Here is a 17,388-nt window from a genome sequence, read left to right as displayed (position 1 = left end):
ATGATATGATCATCATTTCACCACTCTATTATTAATATTATATTCATTACTAAAGTTTTTCAAATAAACCAAAAAAGACAAAAACATCATATTTGTGAATGTATATGTTGATCTTTCATATTCCACATTAACTTTAATTTATTATGATTAACTTTCTAAACAAACTTAAGACATTCATTCATATTCAATTCAATTAAGACATTTGTTCATATGATTTATAATAACATACAGCGATACGTCATAATTATATATTATGGTAAATTATGTATACATTGTTTCATTTTTAAATTAATTTCTTGTTGCAAATAAAAACATTTTTGAAATGTTGATGTTTCTCAAATCTTCTGTCATCTCATAAATTTCTAAGAAAAACACACTTTTATAGAAAGTTTCTGCCTTCAAAGTGTTTAAATTAGCATGAGAGGACTTGAAGCTGTGACTCTCAGACTGAAACAAAAACATGTGGTCCATCTGTTATCACTGATCAGACCAACAGAATCGTGTTGTTTCAGCCCTTCACAAAACAAACTGCTGAATGTCTTTGTGAAGCAGAACTACAGCGTCCATGTTGGTTCAGCTCAGGTCTCACAGTGAGGTTCCAGCTGATAAAAAAGCTGCCGTCGGAGCTGTCAGACACTGACTGATCCTGGATCTGGAACCTGAAGATGGTCCTGTTGTGCTGCAAACTTCCACTGAAATACAGCTCAGCAGGTCCGGGTTCAGCTTCTGCTCAGGGTTCATTTGGATGGAAAACAATGTACCGACTGAGAATAAGACAGAGAATAATAATGACAAAACATGTCATCTTGTTGAATCTGATGTTTAGTGTCATTTCATTGGTTGATTAAAATAAAAACAGCCATCTTGTTGCCAGCGTTCAGACTTGAGGCCGACTGATGAAGCTGCTGTGTAATGGTTTCATAGCAGCTGTAGCTTGAGAGCAGCTCTGCTGTTTGTTCATGTGTGTAAACAACAGTGTCATCAGCGTAGAGTTTGACATCCACACTGACACAGTTATAAAAGGGGCTCAGCACTGACCCTGGTGGCACAGCCACACCTACTGACTTGTACATAACAGCTATGTGTTCATGTTTGCTCCCTGCCAAAGTGAAATCCATAAAAACAAGGATGTTTCTGCAACACAGACGCTGTGATTTTTCACTTTATTGAGATTGTTACACTGAAAGAATTGGATAAAGCTGCCTCATTCTGCATAATGTATTAAAAAGAAAGACAAGAACAGAAAAATATAATCAGTCAGATAACAATTCAGCTTTATTTTATATTATAACACACGTCACAATTCAAACTAAACTACAGCACGTAAACAACACGATTACATAAAATTTAGACTCACTGCAAACAATATGTGTATACATGTATTTATATTGTTAGGATGACAGTATCTGACCTGTCCATAAAAAGAGAAATTTTACAACCAACCACAAAACATGAAAACTGACATTTGTGGCTGCTGATCAAAACGTTGAATGAGATCAATTGTTGAGATTTGATGGTGAGAAAAGGTGAGCAGAAAACAGTCGGTCAGCATGTGTGCAGCTGGTGGACGGTCCCTTGTTTCTGATCATCGGATCATCAGCAGAGAGAGTCCACAGCAGTACACCAGACTCTTCACTATCAGCACTGTGTAGAGCACACAGAGCAGCTTCACCCTGCACTGAGACTGGAGATATGAAAGAGCAGGAACCTCTGAAACAGAAAAGGAGTCAAACAGAAATGTCAGTCCTCTGCTCCTCTGCTCCACTTGAAGCTGAATCATTACCTTCATTACCTTGTTCTGTTTGGGCCTCCACTGTGCCCCCCTCGTGCTCGACGTAGCAACGATATTTATATGTGTAGTGCGGGTCACGATCAACCAGTCTGATGCTGGCAGTGCATCCCGACTCTTTGAGTTTCAGCTGCTCTCCCTCATGAGGCAGGACCTCCTCCACAGTCTCAGCCTTCCTTCGTCTTTTCCAGGAGATCTTGACCCGAGGAGGAAACATGTGTGAGGCCACACACAGCAGGGAGCCCTTCCTGTCCAGGTGGGCTGCTGGGTACACGCTCACCACGGGCTTCACTACCTCCTCATCTGCAGTTTGACAGCAGCAACAATCAGAATCAGAATCAGAATCAGCTTTATTGGCCAAGTTTGACTCCGGTTAGACTTTGCTCTCAAGTACAAAACAAACACTTAGCAGTAAGAAACATAAAAGATACTATATACAATAAGAGGAAGATAAAAATAAAAACAATATTTACAATAAGAGTGAATCTGCGGAATAGTGCAACGACAGTGTAGGTAGACTAAGATTTTTAAAAATAAATAAATAAATACAGTTCAAGGCAATGCTGTGGAATAGACAGATAATAATGATCCTGTGTGGTTAAATAAATGAGGTAGATGAGCAGGACATTTGTGACTGTCATAGTCCAGTGTCAGGATGGAGGCTGTTTCAGAGTGTTCAACAGAGTGACTGCTTGGGGAAACAAGCTGGCTGGTTTTGGCAGACAGTGACCTGTATCACCTACCAGAGCGTACCTGAACACTGTCATCTCCACAGTCTTAATCGGATAGCAGCACAGACACATTCACACAGTCAGCAGCAGCTTCCAGCACTGCACTGCATTCAGGCTCGTTACTGGCCCATGACTGAAGCTTATGTTACCTGTGACAGCAAAACTTTCAGTAAAGTCACAAAATGAAGTGTGGGGATTGGATTAAGTGCAGCGGACCCTGAGACGATCACAACCAACATCTGAGCACGCAGCCCGACCAGCCGGACCAAACGCCGCCGTGAGCCGTGTGACGGCCACAGGAAGAGGACGCAGAGCGGCGGGATCATTTTTATATTCTGGGTGTAGACGCAGACAAATAACTTTATATCTTGTTTTGGTTTTGTTCTCTTCTGTTTTAAATTAAACTATCTGTGTGTTCTGTGTGTGTGCAGCATGAACTTACATTTCACTGTGCAGCCGTGTGTCATAATGTGACAAATATTATACAGTTAGACATTTAGAGCTTTATTCTAACCACCACAGAACTAATCAATACATCAGTACTTTATCAATTACAAAACTGTCTTCATTACAACATTATTCATATGCAGTGATATGTTTGGACATGTGAATGTGAACATGAGACTGCAGTCTAATATCAACAAGGAACGTTTTGATGTCTGACGGAAAATTAATGTAGAATATTCACATAACTTAATATCATGTAATGTATTATAGTGATTTCTTGTTAAAATTGCATATATTAATATTTACTTTGTTATGTACTTTGTAAAATATATTTACTTTTATATATTGGAAATGCTGATCACATAATATTTCTATTAAATGTGTTCCCATACGCATATATGTGTGTGTGTGTGTTATCACATATAATCACATATCATATACAGAAATATTTAAATGAGTCTGTACACATTCTATTTATTTTAATATTCAGGATTGTTTGGCTTCATGTATAATTTTAACTTCACTAACAGACACGTGAGCCATCTTATAAAATTCAGCTGTCATGAGGAACATTTTACATCAGAATTACTTATTAATTATCCGATACAACGTGTCTAAAGTTTTATTATTTTCTATATTTTGACACAAATTCAATTCTGTTTAATTTCATAAATGATCTTGTTTGATTAAAAACAAGAGATGGTGCTGAATTACTGACGTGATCAAATACTGTATATTTGTAATGTTGTCAGCAGGATACTTTTTCTATATAAATCAGTTCCATCTGAAGCAGAAATAAAGAATAAGTTCAGTTGTGCAGTGAGATTTAAACATCTTTTCAGCAGTTATGAAGCTTTTTGATGTCACAGCAGCTGCAGGCTGCAAGAATTCTCTACTAATGAAGAGAAAACTAACATGTAAAGCCTGAAGCAGCAGAAACTCATTAAAAACACATTTTCTACTTGTTCAAGAAAACAACTGAAGGAACATGAAAGTTTATTCTTACCTGTTACATACAGTTTAGTTCCAGAGCCAAAGATGAAGTACACAGTGAAACAGAGTGATACAAAAACCTTCCTGCTGCTGAATGTGTCAGCTGAGGTGAACGAGTCCACATGATGAACCAGGATCAGATTTCAGCTCCATCATGTGTTTCTCTAATGTTCATATCAACATGACTGTCTCTTCTTCTACTGTCTTCTTAGACACAGCAGCAGTGTTGCTCTGTGGATGGTCATGTCTGTGGCTCCACTGCTTTAGTCCACATGGACTGGACCTGGACCAAAGGATGGACGGATGGACAGACGGGACATTTTCTACAGACATTCTTGGTCCTCAGAGGATGAACTTCATTCGTTGACTTTGTCGATTCTGAATTTTCCTCTAGCGCCACCATCTGGTCAACATTTTCATGTGACACCAGAATGTTACGTGACTCCCTGATTCATATTCTACACGTTTGACTTCATTTTATAACAAAATCTATTGTACATTTACTGTGGTTGAGGAAGAGGAGTCCCTCCTGAGACTTTCTTCATCTGATGGAGGCTGTTGTATGCTGTACAGACTGTAAAGCCCCTTGAGGACATTTTATGATCAGTGATGAATAAAACTGACTTGTCATGTAAATTGATTTGACTGAAACCTGAGGAAACAAGCCCTGGTTTCCTGTGTGAGGGTGTGTTTGACCTGTTGATCGACTCTGAACCACCTCCTCTGCTTTTCCCTCACTGAGGTTCAACTCATCACGTCTTCCCAGACTCTCTGCCACCTGCTGTTTGTGGACTCTGGGGCTGATGAGAGTTTTACTGACTTGAGGCCAGTCAAAACCAGTGTCTCAGCTGGATGATCCGGGGCAGGAAAACAGGAGACCTCAGGTGGACGGCCTGGGGGCCCAAGAAGATGGAACCCTTCTGGAGGTCGATCTGGAGGCCCGTGGTGACACTGGTGAAACCGCCCAACAGACTGGTGATGATGCAGGAGCTGACTGACTGAGCAAACCACTGAGGGGTTGTGGAAGTAGTTTGCCACCAACTGGGGTCCAGAAAAGAAAACAGCCTCTCCATGCTCCTGGGCAGCTGAAGCTCTGAAGCAGCCAGGACCCTGACAGCACTGGACCGCAGTGAGACCCCCATGGCCCTGAGCAGCGGTGAGGCCGGGATGCTGAGCACTGAGGTTTAGGATACTGGAAGGTTGAAGGGCTGAGCTGGTGACTACCTGACTGGCAAGCAGGCTGGAGGGTATCCCACTCAGGAACTGGAACTGGCTGAAGACTAGCAGGTCTGGGACCAGCCAACCAAGGGCCTGGAGCTGACCTGAGATCAGCAGGCAGAGGTGGAGGCAGGCTGGAAAACTTCTGAACTGGAGAGAAGAAACAGCCGTCAACACAAGTCTGAGATCTGGGAGGTGATTTCCTGGTTGTTTTCAATAACGGTCTGAGTACTTTGACTGTGGTGACCTATGAAGGCTCCTCGATTAGAAGCAGCCTGATGAGGCTGACTGGTTTCTGGTGTGGTGTCTGTGGGGTCCATGCTGTTCATCAGTTCATACTGTTACAGAGTCACAAAATGGACGACCCACAGTGCAGACACTGACGGGAGGGAGAAGGTGAAGCAAACAAAAGAGTCCAAACAAAGAATAATCCAGAAGGCAAACGCAGGGAAACACAGAACACAGGGATCACAAGGAAGCAGCAAACACCAACCAACTGACAACACACACAAGGAGAGCACAGGTAGATACAGACAAAGAAGACCAGACACAGGTGAGCACAGTCAGGGCGGGGCAAGCAATCAGAACAGGAAGGACAACAGACACAGACAGGAAATGAACAGCTAAGCAAGAGAAACAACAAAATGAAACAGAAAACCAACTGAACAGAAAAAGATAAAACTGATGATAAAAATGTGTCTTATTAAAGAATAACATGACACACTGGATTGTGGATTTTGACTATTTTAAATACAGAAATAAGTACTATGAATATGTTAATAATTAGACTTAATGTGTTACCTTTGAGCACGTTTGTTTGTGTGTTTTCATTGGTTGCATCAGTTTGTGTAACAGCCAATGGGAAACCTGCTGCTGCTCCCAGTGACCAGTCTGCCCTCATAACACAGTCAGTTCACCCTTTGATCACATCACAATCCTGATTTGTGCAGCTCTGATGGTAAAACTGTTTAATTCTGTGCTTCATAACTCAAACTTTTCACTTTCAGATGCTGCAGTGTTGTTCCACTGACACTTTCATCCTGATGGTGGCGCTAGAGGAGATGTGACCAACAACATCAGCCTGCTAATAACTCGCTGCTAAAAGGACAAAAACCTGAGCTGATGTTGTCCAAGACTTTCCCTTATAATTACTTTGAAAGAATCAAATGTGTTTGTTATTTTAGCCTTTAATCTGAAACAACAGCAAAGCTGCTGGAACATCTGATCAAAGCAGAATAAATCTGATATGAAATCAATCCGTCAGTTCAGTTCAGGGTTTGTGACTCTGGCTGAGATGGAGGTGAAATATGTGAACCTGAGCTGTGGTTTACTGCTCTCTTCCTGTCACAAACACTGTTTGACATCTGCTCATCTGCTGCTTTTTGTTCAGGCTGCAGGGATCACTTCTCACTGTGGGGATCATCCATCCAACAGGCACAGTAGTAGGTGGCTGAATGAAGGAGCTTAACTGTCTGGATCTTCAACTCACAGCCGTTCTGTTCTCTCACAACTGAGAAATCATTTTTCTGAGGATGATCATACCTGTGCTCTATGCTACAACTACTCCTGCTAAGACGGAGAATCCTTCTGAATGTTTCTGTGTCTTTCTTCTGATACCACCGCACATAACTGCTGCTACACTGGTCAGTTCCTCCACAGCTGAAGGAGACGCTTTGACCGACTCTCCTGGTCAGTGATAACTGGTCCTGAGTCAGCTGTGCTGCCATGGCAGCCAGCGCTGTAGAGAAACAGACAGAGAGATGAAGTTAGTGTGACAGCGTTTGTTCCAGGTTGACTTTGTTGGCTCCTGATTGGCTGGAAACCCTCACCTGAACACAGACAGCACAGAGCAGCAGCTGGGAGGAAAAGCATTTTGTGCAGTGGTGTTTCCTCTGGTGAACCTGGGGAGAAGTGGCGCTCCGATGCAGCCGAGGCCAAACCAGGACGAGCTGCCGGATCAGACGAGGCCCACGTGGTTTCTAACAGGTCCTCAGACCTCCCGTCGGCCCCCGCGGCCCACAGATAATTGATCGACGGCTCGGCTCGGGCTGCCGTGTGGTTTTCCGCACAGTGGGAGGTTTTAAAGGGGAGAGAAGGAGGAGCCGAGGAGCAACAGGCAGCACACGGTTAGCATAGAGATGGAGGACTGCATCCTGTCTGTTGCTGCACATCACTGACACATCACTGACTGTACACAGGTGTTAATGTGACCACAGAGCTCACTGTGCTGTCATTACAACTCCTCACTCTGGTCCAGGATTTCACATCAGAAACAAGACAAATGACAAACTCATTCAGTCTCAACAACAGAACAAACATGTGCGTCTTTCTTTTTTATTATAAGAGTTTATGGGAATTTACACTCACTTACATGTGATGTCGTTCATGCTTTTATTATGCATACAATACTTATTTCAGACTGGAAGATGAGAACAATAATAATAATAACAATGGAATAAGAAAAATCAAGTAGGTGAGTACACACACTTACAGAGTTCTGTGTGTGTGTGTGTGTATTCATTCTTAGACTTAGATACTTAGACTTAGACTTTCTTTATGTGTCATTTGGATTTTCATCACAAACGAAATTTCGGTACAGTGGCTCAAGCATAGCAGGAATTACCGACATATTCTTTATAAAAGAAAAAGTAAAAAATATAATATATACACAAATAAATATGCAGTAAAAAGTACTTGAAAGTGAGGTAGTTTGTATAAAAAAAGTCAGTCAGCATATATACATATGTAATTATTATTGCACAGTGAGTATTTGTAATAAATAGTACTTTTGTGGATGTACAGAATATAAATATATTGCACAGTAAATAAATGGGCTGTAGTCCTGAGTGGTGTTTGTGTGGGTGAGGAGGGGAAGTGATCATGTAGAGTTAAGTAGTCTTATGGCATATGGAAAGAAGCTGTTTGCGAGTCTGGTTGTTCTGCACCGCATGCTGCGGAATCTTCTGCCAGACTTCAGCAGTGAGAACAGACCGTGGTGAGGGTGGGAGGGGTCACTGGTGATGTTGTGGGCCCAATGTCCTGGAGAGGAGGGAGTGGAGTCCCAATGATTTTCTCCGCTGTCCTCACCACCCTCTGTAGTGACTTCCAGTCAGAGGCACTACAGGCCGCTGACCAGACTGAGATGCAGCTGGTCAGGATGCTCTCTATAGTTCCTCTGTAGAAGGTGGTGAGGATGGGAGCGGGAAGTTGTACTCTCCTCATCCGGCGAAGAAAGTGCATGCGCTGCTGGGCCCTCTTTACCAGAGTGCCAGTTTGATTGGACCAGGTTAAAGAGTCAGTTATCTGCACCCCCAGGAACCTGGTGCTGCTGACAATCTCCACTGCTACATTGTTGATGGTGAGAGGGGTGTGGCTGGGCCGGTTCCTCCTGAAGTCCACAATGATCTCTTTTGTTTTAGAGACATTCAGGATCAGGTTGTTGGTGTCACACCAGACTGCCAGGTGTTTCACCTCCTCTCTGTAGGCCTGCTCATCGTTGTTCGTGATGAGGCCCACTACTGTTGTGTCGTCTGCGAACTTCACAATGTGGTTGGTAGTGGACCTGGCGTAGCAGTCATGTGTCATAAGTGTGAACAGCAGCGGACTCAGGACACAGCCCTGAGGGGAGCCGGTGCTCAGAGAGATGACACTGGAGACGCTGTTTCCCACCCGCACACGCTGAGGTCTGTTGGTGAGGAAATCAAGCAGCCAGTTGCAGAGGTGGGTGTTATATCCAAGGGGGGCCAGTTTATTTATCAGGTGTTGTGGAATGATGGTATTGAATGCGGAGCTGAAATCCAGAAACAGCATCCGCACGTGTGTGTTTTCCCCTTCCAGATGCTCCAGGCTCCGATGGACTGTGGAGGAGATGGCATCCTCTGTGGAGCGGTTGCGGCGATAAGCAAACTGGTACGGGTCGAATATTGAGGGGAGTCCAGAAACCATGTGGTCCTTTACCAGCCTCTCAAAGCACTTCATCATGATTGGTGTAAGTGCAACTGGGCGGTAGTCGTTGAGGGAGGAGGTTGTGTTGTTTTTGGGTACCGGTACGATGATGGCAGTTTTGAAGCAGGATGGTACCACAGCCTGGTGAAGTGATGTATTGAAAATGTCTGTGAGAACCCCAGCCAGCTGGTCAGCACATTCCTTGAGCACTCTTCCTGGTATGTTGTCAGGGCCAGCTGCTTTCCGGGCATTCACCTTCCTCAGGGTTCTCCGGACATCAGCTGAATCCAGGCGGAGTATCTGCTCACCTGGGCGAGGAATGGATTTTACTGCTGAGGTGGTGTTCAGTGCCTCGAACCTCCCAAAGTGTTTGTTCAGTTGGTTGAGGAAGCTAGTGTTGTTCTCACAGGAAGGGGTAGGAGCCTTGTAGTCAGTAATAGATTGGATGCCCTGCCACATCCGTCTGGTGTTAGTGGGGTCATTGAAAAGGTCCTGTATTTTTTGTCCATGAGCGCGCTTGGCCAGTCTTATAGCCCGGTTCAGGTTGGCTCTAGCTGTTTTCAGAGCCACCATGTCACCGGACTTGAAAGCCTCGTTTCTTGCTTTCAGCCTTGCACGTACCTCACTGGTCATCCAGGGTTTCTCATTTGCCCGGGTGGTGATGGTTTTTACCACGCTAACATCCTCCGAACATTTCTGGATGTATCCTGACACAGATTCAGCATACTCCTCAATGTCCACGGCAGCTGACTTAAACATGTCCCAGTCAGTAGACTCGAAACAGTCTTGTAGGGCATCCATGGCTCCTGCAGGCCAAATCCTCACCTGTTTCACAGTGGGCTTATCCCTGATCAATAGGGGCTTATATGCAGGAATTAGCATCACAGAGAGGTGGTCTGAGGAGCCGAGGTGGGGGCGGGGTGTTGCCTTGAAAGCCCCTTTGATGTTGCTGTAGATCAGGTCCAGCGTATTCTCGCCTCTCGTGGCAAAATCCACATACTGGTGGAAGTGAGGAAATACAGTTTTCATATTGGCCTGATTAAAGTCCCCTGCCACCATAAACACCCCCTCTGGATGTGCAGCTTGCAGGTCACTGATGGAGCGGTAGAGGACATTCATGGCATCTCTGGTGTTTGCACTGGGTGGAATGTACACTGCTGTGATGATGATAGCAGTGAATTCCCGAGGCAGATAAAAAGGTCTGCATTTCACCGTCAGTAGTTCCACATCAGGAGAACAGTGACATGTGATCTTCTCTGCATTGCTACACCAGTTGTTGTTTATGTATATGCAGACCCCACCGCCCCGAGATTTGCCAAATGAACCAAAAAGACAAAAACATCATATTTATGTACATGATGATTTTTCATATTCCACTTTAACTTTAATTTATTATTGATTAATTTTCCAAACAAATTTAAGACATTCATTCATATTCAATTCAATTAAGACATTTGTTCATATGATTTATAATAACAGACAGCAATATGTCATTATTATAAATTATGGTAAATTATGTATACATTGTTTCATTTTTAAATTAATTTCTTGTTGCAAATAAAAACATTTTTGAAATGTTGATGTTTTTCAAATCTTCTGTTGTTTCATAAATTTCTAAGAAAAACACACTTTTATAGAAAGTTTCTGCCTTCAAAGTGTTTAAATTAGCATGAGAGGACTTGAAGCTGTGACTCTCAGACTGAAACAAAAACATGTGGTCCATCTGTTATCACTGATCAGACCAACAGAATCGTGTTGTTTCAGCCCCTCACAAAACAAACTGCTGAATGTCTTTGTGAAGCAGAACTACAGCGTCCATGTTGGTTCAGCTCAGGTCTCACAGTGAGGTTCCAGCTGATAAAAAAGCTGCCGTCGGAGCCATCAGACACTGACTGATCCTGGATCTGATATCAAACTGAAGATGGTCCTGTTGTGCTGCAAACTTCCACTGAAATACATCTCAGCAGGTCCAGGTTCAGCTTCTGTTCAGGGTTCATTTGGATGGAAAACAATGTACCAACTGAGAATAAGACAGAGAATAATAATGACAAAACATGTCATCTTGCTGAATCTGATGTTTAGTGTCATTTCATTGGTTGATTAAAATAAAAACAGCCGTCATGTTGCCAGCGTTCAGACTTGAGGCTGACTGATGAAGCTGCTGTGTAATCGTTTCATAGCAGCTGTAGCTTGAGAGCAGCTCTGCTGTTTGTTCATGTGTGTAAACAACAGTGTCATCAGCGTAGAGTTTGACATCCACACTGACACAGTTATAAAAGGGGCTCAGCACTGACCCTGGTGGCACAGCCACACCTACTGACTTGTACCTAACAGCTATGTGTTCATGTTTGCTCCCTGCCAAAGTGAGATCCATAAAAACAACACAGATGCTGTGATTTTTCACTTTATTGAGATTGTTACACTGAAAGAATTGGATAAAGCTCCCTCACTCTGCATAATGTATTAAGAAGAAACACAAGATCAACAATCAAATATCATTCAGACAGATTACGATTCAGCTTCATTTTATATCATAATAGAAGTCACAATTCAAACTAAACCACAGCATGAAAACAACACGATTACACAAAATTTAGACTCACTGCAAACAATATGTGTATACATGTATTTATATTGTTAGGATGACAGTATCTGACCTGTGGATAAAAAGAGATTTTACAACCAACCACAAAACATGAAAACTGACATTTGTGTCTGCTGATCAAAACGTTGAATGAGATCAATTGTTGAGATTTGATGGTGAGAAAAGGTGAGCAGAAAACAGTCAGTCAGCATGTGTGCAGCTGGTGGACGGTCCCTTGTTTCTGAGGATCATCAGCAGAGAGAGTCCACAGCAGTACACCAGACTCTTCACTATCAGCACTGTGTAGAGCACACAGAGCAGCTTCACCCTGCACTGAGACTGGAGATATGAAAGAGCAGGAACCTCTGAAACAGAAAAGGAGTCAAACAGAAATGTCAGTCCTCTGCTCCTCTGCTCCACATGAAGCTGAATCACTGCTCAACACAGTCACCAAGCCTTCATTACCTTGTTCTGTTTGGGCCTCCACTGTGCCCCCCTCGTGCTCGACGTAGCAACGATATTTATATGTGTAGTGCGGGTCACGATCAACCAGTCTGTTGCTGGCAGTGCATCCCGACTCTTTGAGTTTCAGCTGCTCTCCCTCATGAGGCAGGTTGTCCTCCACAGTCTCAGCCTTCTGTCGTCTTTTCCAGGAGATCTTGACCCGAGGAGGAAACATGTGTGAGGCCACACACAGCAGGGAGCTCTTCCTGTCCAGGTGGGCTGCTGGGTACACGCTCACCACGGGCTTCACTACCTCCTCATCTGCAGTTTGACAGCAGCAACAAGCAGAATCAGAATCAGAATCAGAATCAGGATTATTGGCCAAGTTTGACTCCGGTTAGACTTTGCTCTCAAGTACAAAACAAACACCTAGCAGTAAGAAACATAAAAGATACTATATACAATAAGAGGAAGATAAAAATAAAAAATAATATTTACAATAAGAGTGAATCTGCGGAATAGTGCAACGACAGTGTAGGTAGACTAAGATTTTTAAAAATAAATAAATAAATACAGTTCAAGGCAATGCTGTGGAATAGACAGATAATAATGATCCTGTGTGGTTAAATAAATGAGGTAGATGAGCAGGACATTTGTGACTGTCATAGTCCAGTGTCAGGATGGAGGCTGTTTCAGAGTGTTCAACAGAGTGACTGCTTGGGGAAACAAGCTGGCTGGTTTTGGCAGACAGTGACCTGTATCACCTACCAGAGCGTACCTGAACACTGTCATCTCCACAGTCTTAATCGGATAGCAGCACAGACACATTCACACAGTCAGCAGCAGCTTCCAGCACTGCACTGCATTCAGGCTCGTTACTGGCCCATGACTGAAGCTTATGTTACCTGTGACAGCAAAACTTTCAGTAAAGTCACAAAATGAAGTGTGGGGATTGGATTAAGTGCAGCGGACCCTGAGACGATCACAACCAACATCTGGTGAGCACGCAGCCCGACCAGCCGGACCAAACGCCGCCGTGAGCCGTGTGACGGCCACAGGAAGAGGACGCAGAGCGGCGGGATCATCATTATATTCTGGGTGTAGACGCAGACAAATAACTTTATATCTTGTTTTGGTTTTGTTCTCTTCTGTTTTAAATTAAACTATCTGTGTGTTCTGTGTGTGTGCAGCATGAACTTACATTTCACTGTGCAGCCGTGTGTCATAATCTGACAAATATTATACAGTTAGACATTTAGCGCTTTATTCTAACCACTGCAGAACTAATCAATACATCAGTACTTTATCAATTACAAAACTGTCTTCATTACAACATTATTCATATGCAGTGATATGTTTGGACATGTGAATGTGAACATGAGACTGCAGTCTAATATCAACAAGGAACGTTTTGATGTCTGACGGGAAATTACTGTAGAATATTCACATAACTTAATATCATGTAATGTATTATAGTGATTTCTTGTTAAAACTGCATATATTAATATTTACTTTGTTATGTACTTTGTAAAATATATTTACTTTTATATATTTGAAATACTGATCACATAATATTTCTATTAAACGTGTTCCCATATGCATATATGTGTGTGTGTGTGTTATCACATATAATCACATATCATATACAGAAATATTTAAATGAGTCTGTACACATTCTATTTATTTTAATATTCAGGATTGTTTGGCTTCATGTATAATTTTAACTTCACTAACAGACACGTGAACCATCATATAAAATTCAGATGTCATGAGGAACATTTTACCTCTGAATTACTTATTAATTATGCAGTACAACATGTTTAAAGTTAAAGTTTAATTTCATAAATGATCTTGTTTGATAAAAACAAGAGATGGTGCTGAATTACTGACGTGATCAAATACTGTATATTTGTAATGTTGTCAGCAGGATACTTTTTCTATATAAATCAGTTCCATCTGAAGCAGAAATAAAGAATAAGTTCAGTTGTGCAGTGAGATTTAAACATCTTTTCAGCAGTTATGAAGCTTTTTGATGTCACAGCAGCTGCAGGCTGCAAGAATTCTCTACTAATGAAGAGAAAACTAACATGTAAAGCCTGAAGCAGCAGAAACTCATTAAAAACACATTTTCTACTTGTTCAAGAAAACAACTGAAGGAACATGAAAGTTTATTCTTACCTGTTACATACAGTTTAGTTCCAGAGCCAAAGATCCAGTCCCCCACAGTGAAACAGAGTGATACAAAAACCTTCCTGCTGCTGAATGTGTCAGCTGAGGTGAACGAGTCCACATGATGAACCAGGATCAGATTTCAGCTCCATCATGTGTTTCTCTAATGTTCATATCAACATGACTGTCTCTTCTTCTACTGTCTTCTTAGACACAGCAGCAGTTTTGCTCTGTGGATGGTCATGTCTGTGGCTCCACTGCTTTAGTCCACATGGACTGGACCTGGACCAAAGGATGGACGGATGGACAGACGGGACATTTTCTACAGACATTCTTGGTCCTCAGAGGATGAACTTCATTCTTTGACTTTGTCGATTCTGAAATTTCCTCTAGCGCCACCATCTGGTCAACAATTTCATGTGACACCAGAATGTTACATGACTCCCTGATTCATATTCTATACGTTTTATTTAATTTTATAACAAAATCTATTGTACATTTACTGTGGTTGAGGAAGAGGAGTCCCTCCTGAGACTTTCTTCATCTGATGGAGGCTGTTGTATGCTGTACAGACTGTAAAGCCCCTTGAGGACATTTTATGATCAGTGATGAATAAAACTGACTTGTCATGTAAATTGATTTGACTGAAACCTGAGGAAACAAGCCCTGGTTTCCTGTGTGAGGGTGTGTTTGACCTGTTGATCGACTCTGAACCACCTCCTCTGCTTTTCCCTCACTGAGGTTCAACTCATCACGTCTTCCCAGACTCTCTGCCACCTGCTGTTTGTGGACTCTGGGGCTGATGAAATTTTTACTGACTTGAGGCCAGTCAAAACCAGTGTCTCAGCTGGATGATCCGGGGCAGGAAAACAGGAGACCTCAGGTGGACGGCCTGGGGGCCCAAGAAGATGGAACCCGTCTGGTGTCCAGAAAAGAAAACAGCCTCTCCATGCTCCTGGGCAGCTGAAGCTCTGAAGCAGCCAGGACCCTGACAGCACTGGACCGCAGTGAGACCCCCGTGGCCCTGAGCAGCGGTGAGGTCGGGATGCTGGGCAGCACTGAGGTTTAGGATACTGGAAGGTTGAGGGGCTGAGCTGGTGACTACCTGACTGGCAAGCAGGCTGGAGGGTATCCCACTCAGGAACTGGAACTGGCTGAAGACTAGCAGGTCTGTGACCAGCCAACCAAGGGCCTGGAGCTGACCTGAGATCAGCAGGCAGAGGTGGAGGCAGGCTGGAAAACTTCTGAACTGGAGAGAAGAAACAGCCGTCAACACAAGTCTGAGATCTGGGAGGTGATTTCCTGGTTGTTTTCAATAACGGTCTGAGTATTTTGACTGTGGTGACCTATGAAGGCCCCTCGATTAGAAGCAGCCTGATGAGGCTGACTGGTTTCTGGTGTGGTGTCTGTGGGGTCCATGCTGTTCATCAGTTCATACTGTTACAGAGTCACAGAATGGACGACCCACAGTGCAGACACTGACGGGAGGGAGAAGGTGAAGCAAACAAAAGAGTCCAAACAAAGAATAATCCAGAAGGCAAAGCAAACGCAGGGAAACACAGAACACAGGGATCACAAGGAAGCAGCAAACACCAACCAACTGACAACACACACAAGGAGAGCACAGGTAGATACAGACAAAGAAGACCAGACACAGGTGAGCACAGTCAGGGCGGGGCAAGCAATCAGAACAGGAAGGACAACAGACACAGACAGGAAATGAACAGCTAAGCAAGAGAAACAACAAAATAAAACAGAAAACCAACTGAACAGAAAAAGATAAAACTGATGATAAAAATGTGTCTTATTAAAGAATAACATGACACACTGGATTGTGGATTTTGACTATTTTAAATACAGAAATAAGTTCTATGAATATGTTAATAATAAGACTTAAATGTGTTACCTTTGAGCACGTTTGTTTGTGTGTTTTTATGAGATGGAGGTGAAATATGTGAACCTGAGCTGTGGTTTACTGCTCTCTTCCTGTCACAAACACTGTTTGACATCTGCTCATCTGCTGCTTTTTGTTCAGGCTGCAGGGATCACTTCTCACTGTGGGCACCACTCTTCACACAGGCACAGTAGTACGTGGCTGAATGAAGGAGATTAACTGTCTGGATCTTCAACTCACAGCCGTTTGGTTTATTCACAGCTGAGAAATCATCTTTCTGAGGATGATTGTACCTGTAGTCTATGTTACCATTACTCCTGTCAATATCAAGAATCACTCTGAATGTTTCTGTGTCTTTCTTCTGGATCCACCACACATAACTGCCACACTGGTCAGTTCCTCCACAGCTGAAGGAGACGCTTTGACTGACTCTCCTGGTCAGTGATAACTGGTCCTGAGTCAGCTGTGCTGCCATGGCAGCCAGCGCTGTAGAGAAACAGACAGAGAGATGAAGTTAGTGTGACAGCGTTTGTTCCAGGTTGACTTTGTTGGCTCCTGATTGGCTGGAAACCCTCACCTGAACACAGACAGCACAGAGCAGCAGCTGGGAGGAAAAGCATTTTGTGCAGTGGTGTTTCCTCTGGTGAACCTGGGGAGAAGTGGCGCTCCGATGCAGCCGAGGCCAAACCAGGACGAGCTGCCGGATCAGACGAGGCCCACGTGGTTTCTAACAGGTCCTCAGACCTCCCGTCGGCCCCCGCGGCCCACAGATAATTGATCGACGGCTCGGCTCGGGCTGCCGTGTGGTTTTCCGCACAGTGGGAGGTTTTAAAGGGGAGAGGAGGAGGAGCCGAGGAGCAACAGGCAGCACACGGTTAGCATAGAGATGGAGGACTGCATCCTGTCTGTTGCTGCACATCACTGACACATCACTGACTGTACACAGGTGTTAATGTGACCACAGAGCTCACTGTGCTGTCATTACAACTCCTCACTCTGGTCCAGGATTTCACATCAGAAACAAGACAAATGACAAACTCATTCAGTCTCAACAACAGAACAAACATGTGCGTCTTTCTTTTTTATTATAAGAGTTTATGGGAATTTACACTCACTTACATGTGATGTCGTTCATGCTTTTATTATGCATACAATACTTATTTCAGACTGGAAG

The 17,388-nt window shown here is 43.3% G+C and overlaps 1 protein-coding gene and 1 pseudogene across 1 annotated transcript in view; both read right to left on the bottom strand.

Moving 5' to 3' along the window:
• Positions 1-1,250: 1,250 nt before the first annotated feature.
• On the bottom strand, positions 1,251-16,927 carry LOC124069113 (annotated as a pseudogene).
• Positions 11,502-17,388, bottom strand: part of LOC124069111 (immunoglobulin lambda-1 light chain-like) — a 29,865-nt gene continuing 23,978 nt past the window's right edge. The window contains exons 4-5 of the mRNA XM_046407886.1: positions 12,173-12,472; positions 11,502-12,072 (exon numbers count right to left, since the gene is read on the bottom strand). Of these exons, the coding sequence (XP_046263842.1) occupies positions 11,909-12,072; positions 12,173-12,472 (464 nt within the window). The 3' untranslated portion in view covers positions 11,502-11,908. The remainder of the gene's footprint in view (positions 12,073-12,172; positions 12,473-17,388) is intronic.

Source organism: Scatophagus argus, chromosome 13 (genome assembly GCF_020382885.2).
Source record: "Scatophagus argus isolate fScaArg1 chromosome 13, fScaArg1.pri, whole genome shotgun sequence".
In the NCBI taxonomy this organism is placed as follows: domain Eukaryota; kingdom Metazoa; phylum Chordata; class Actinopteri; family Scatophagidae; genus Scatophagus; species Scatophagus argus.
The sequence above is the reverse complement of the archived record's forward strand: the minus strand, read 5'-3'. Positions and strand labels throughout refer to the sequence as shown.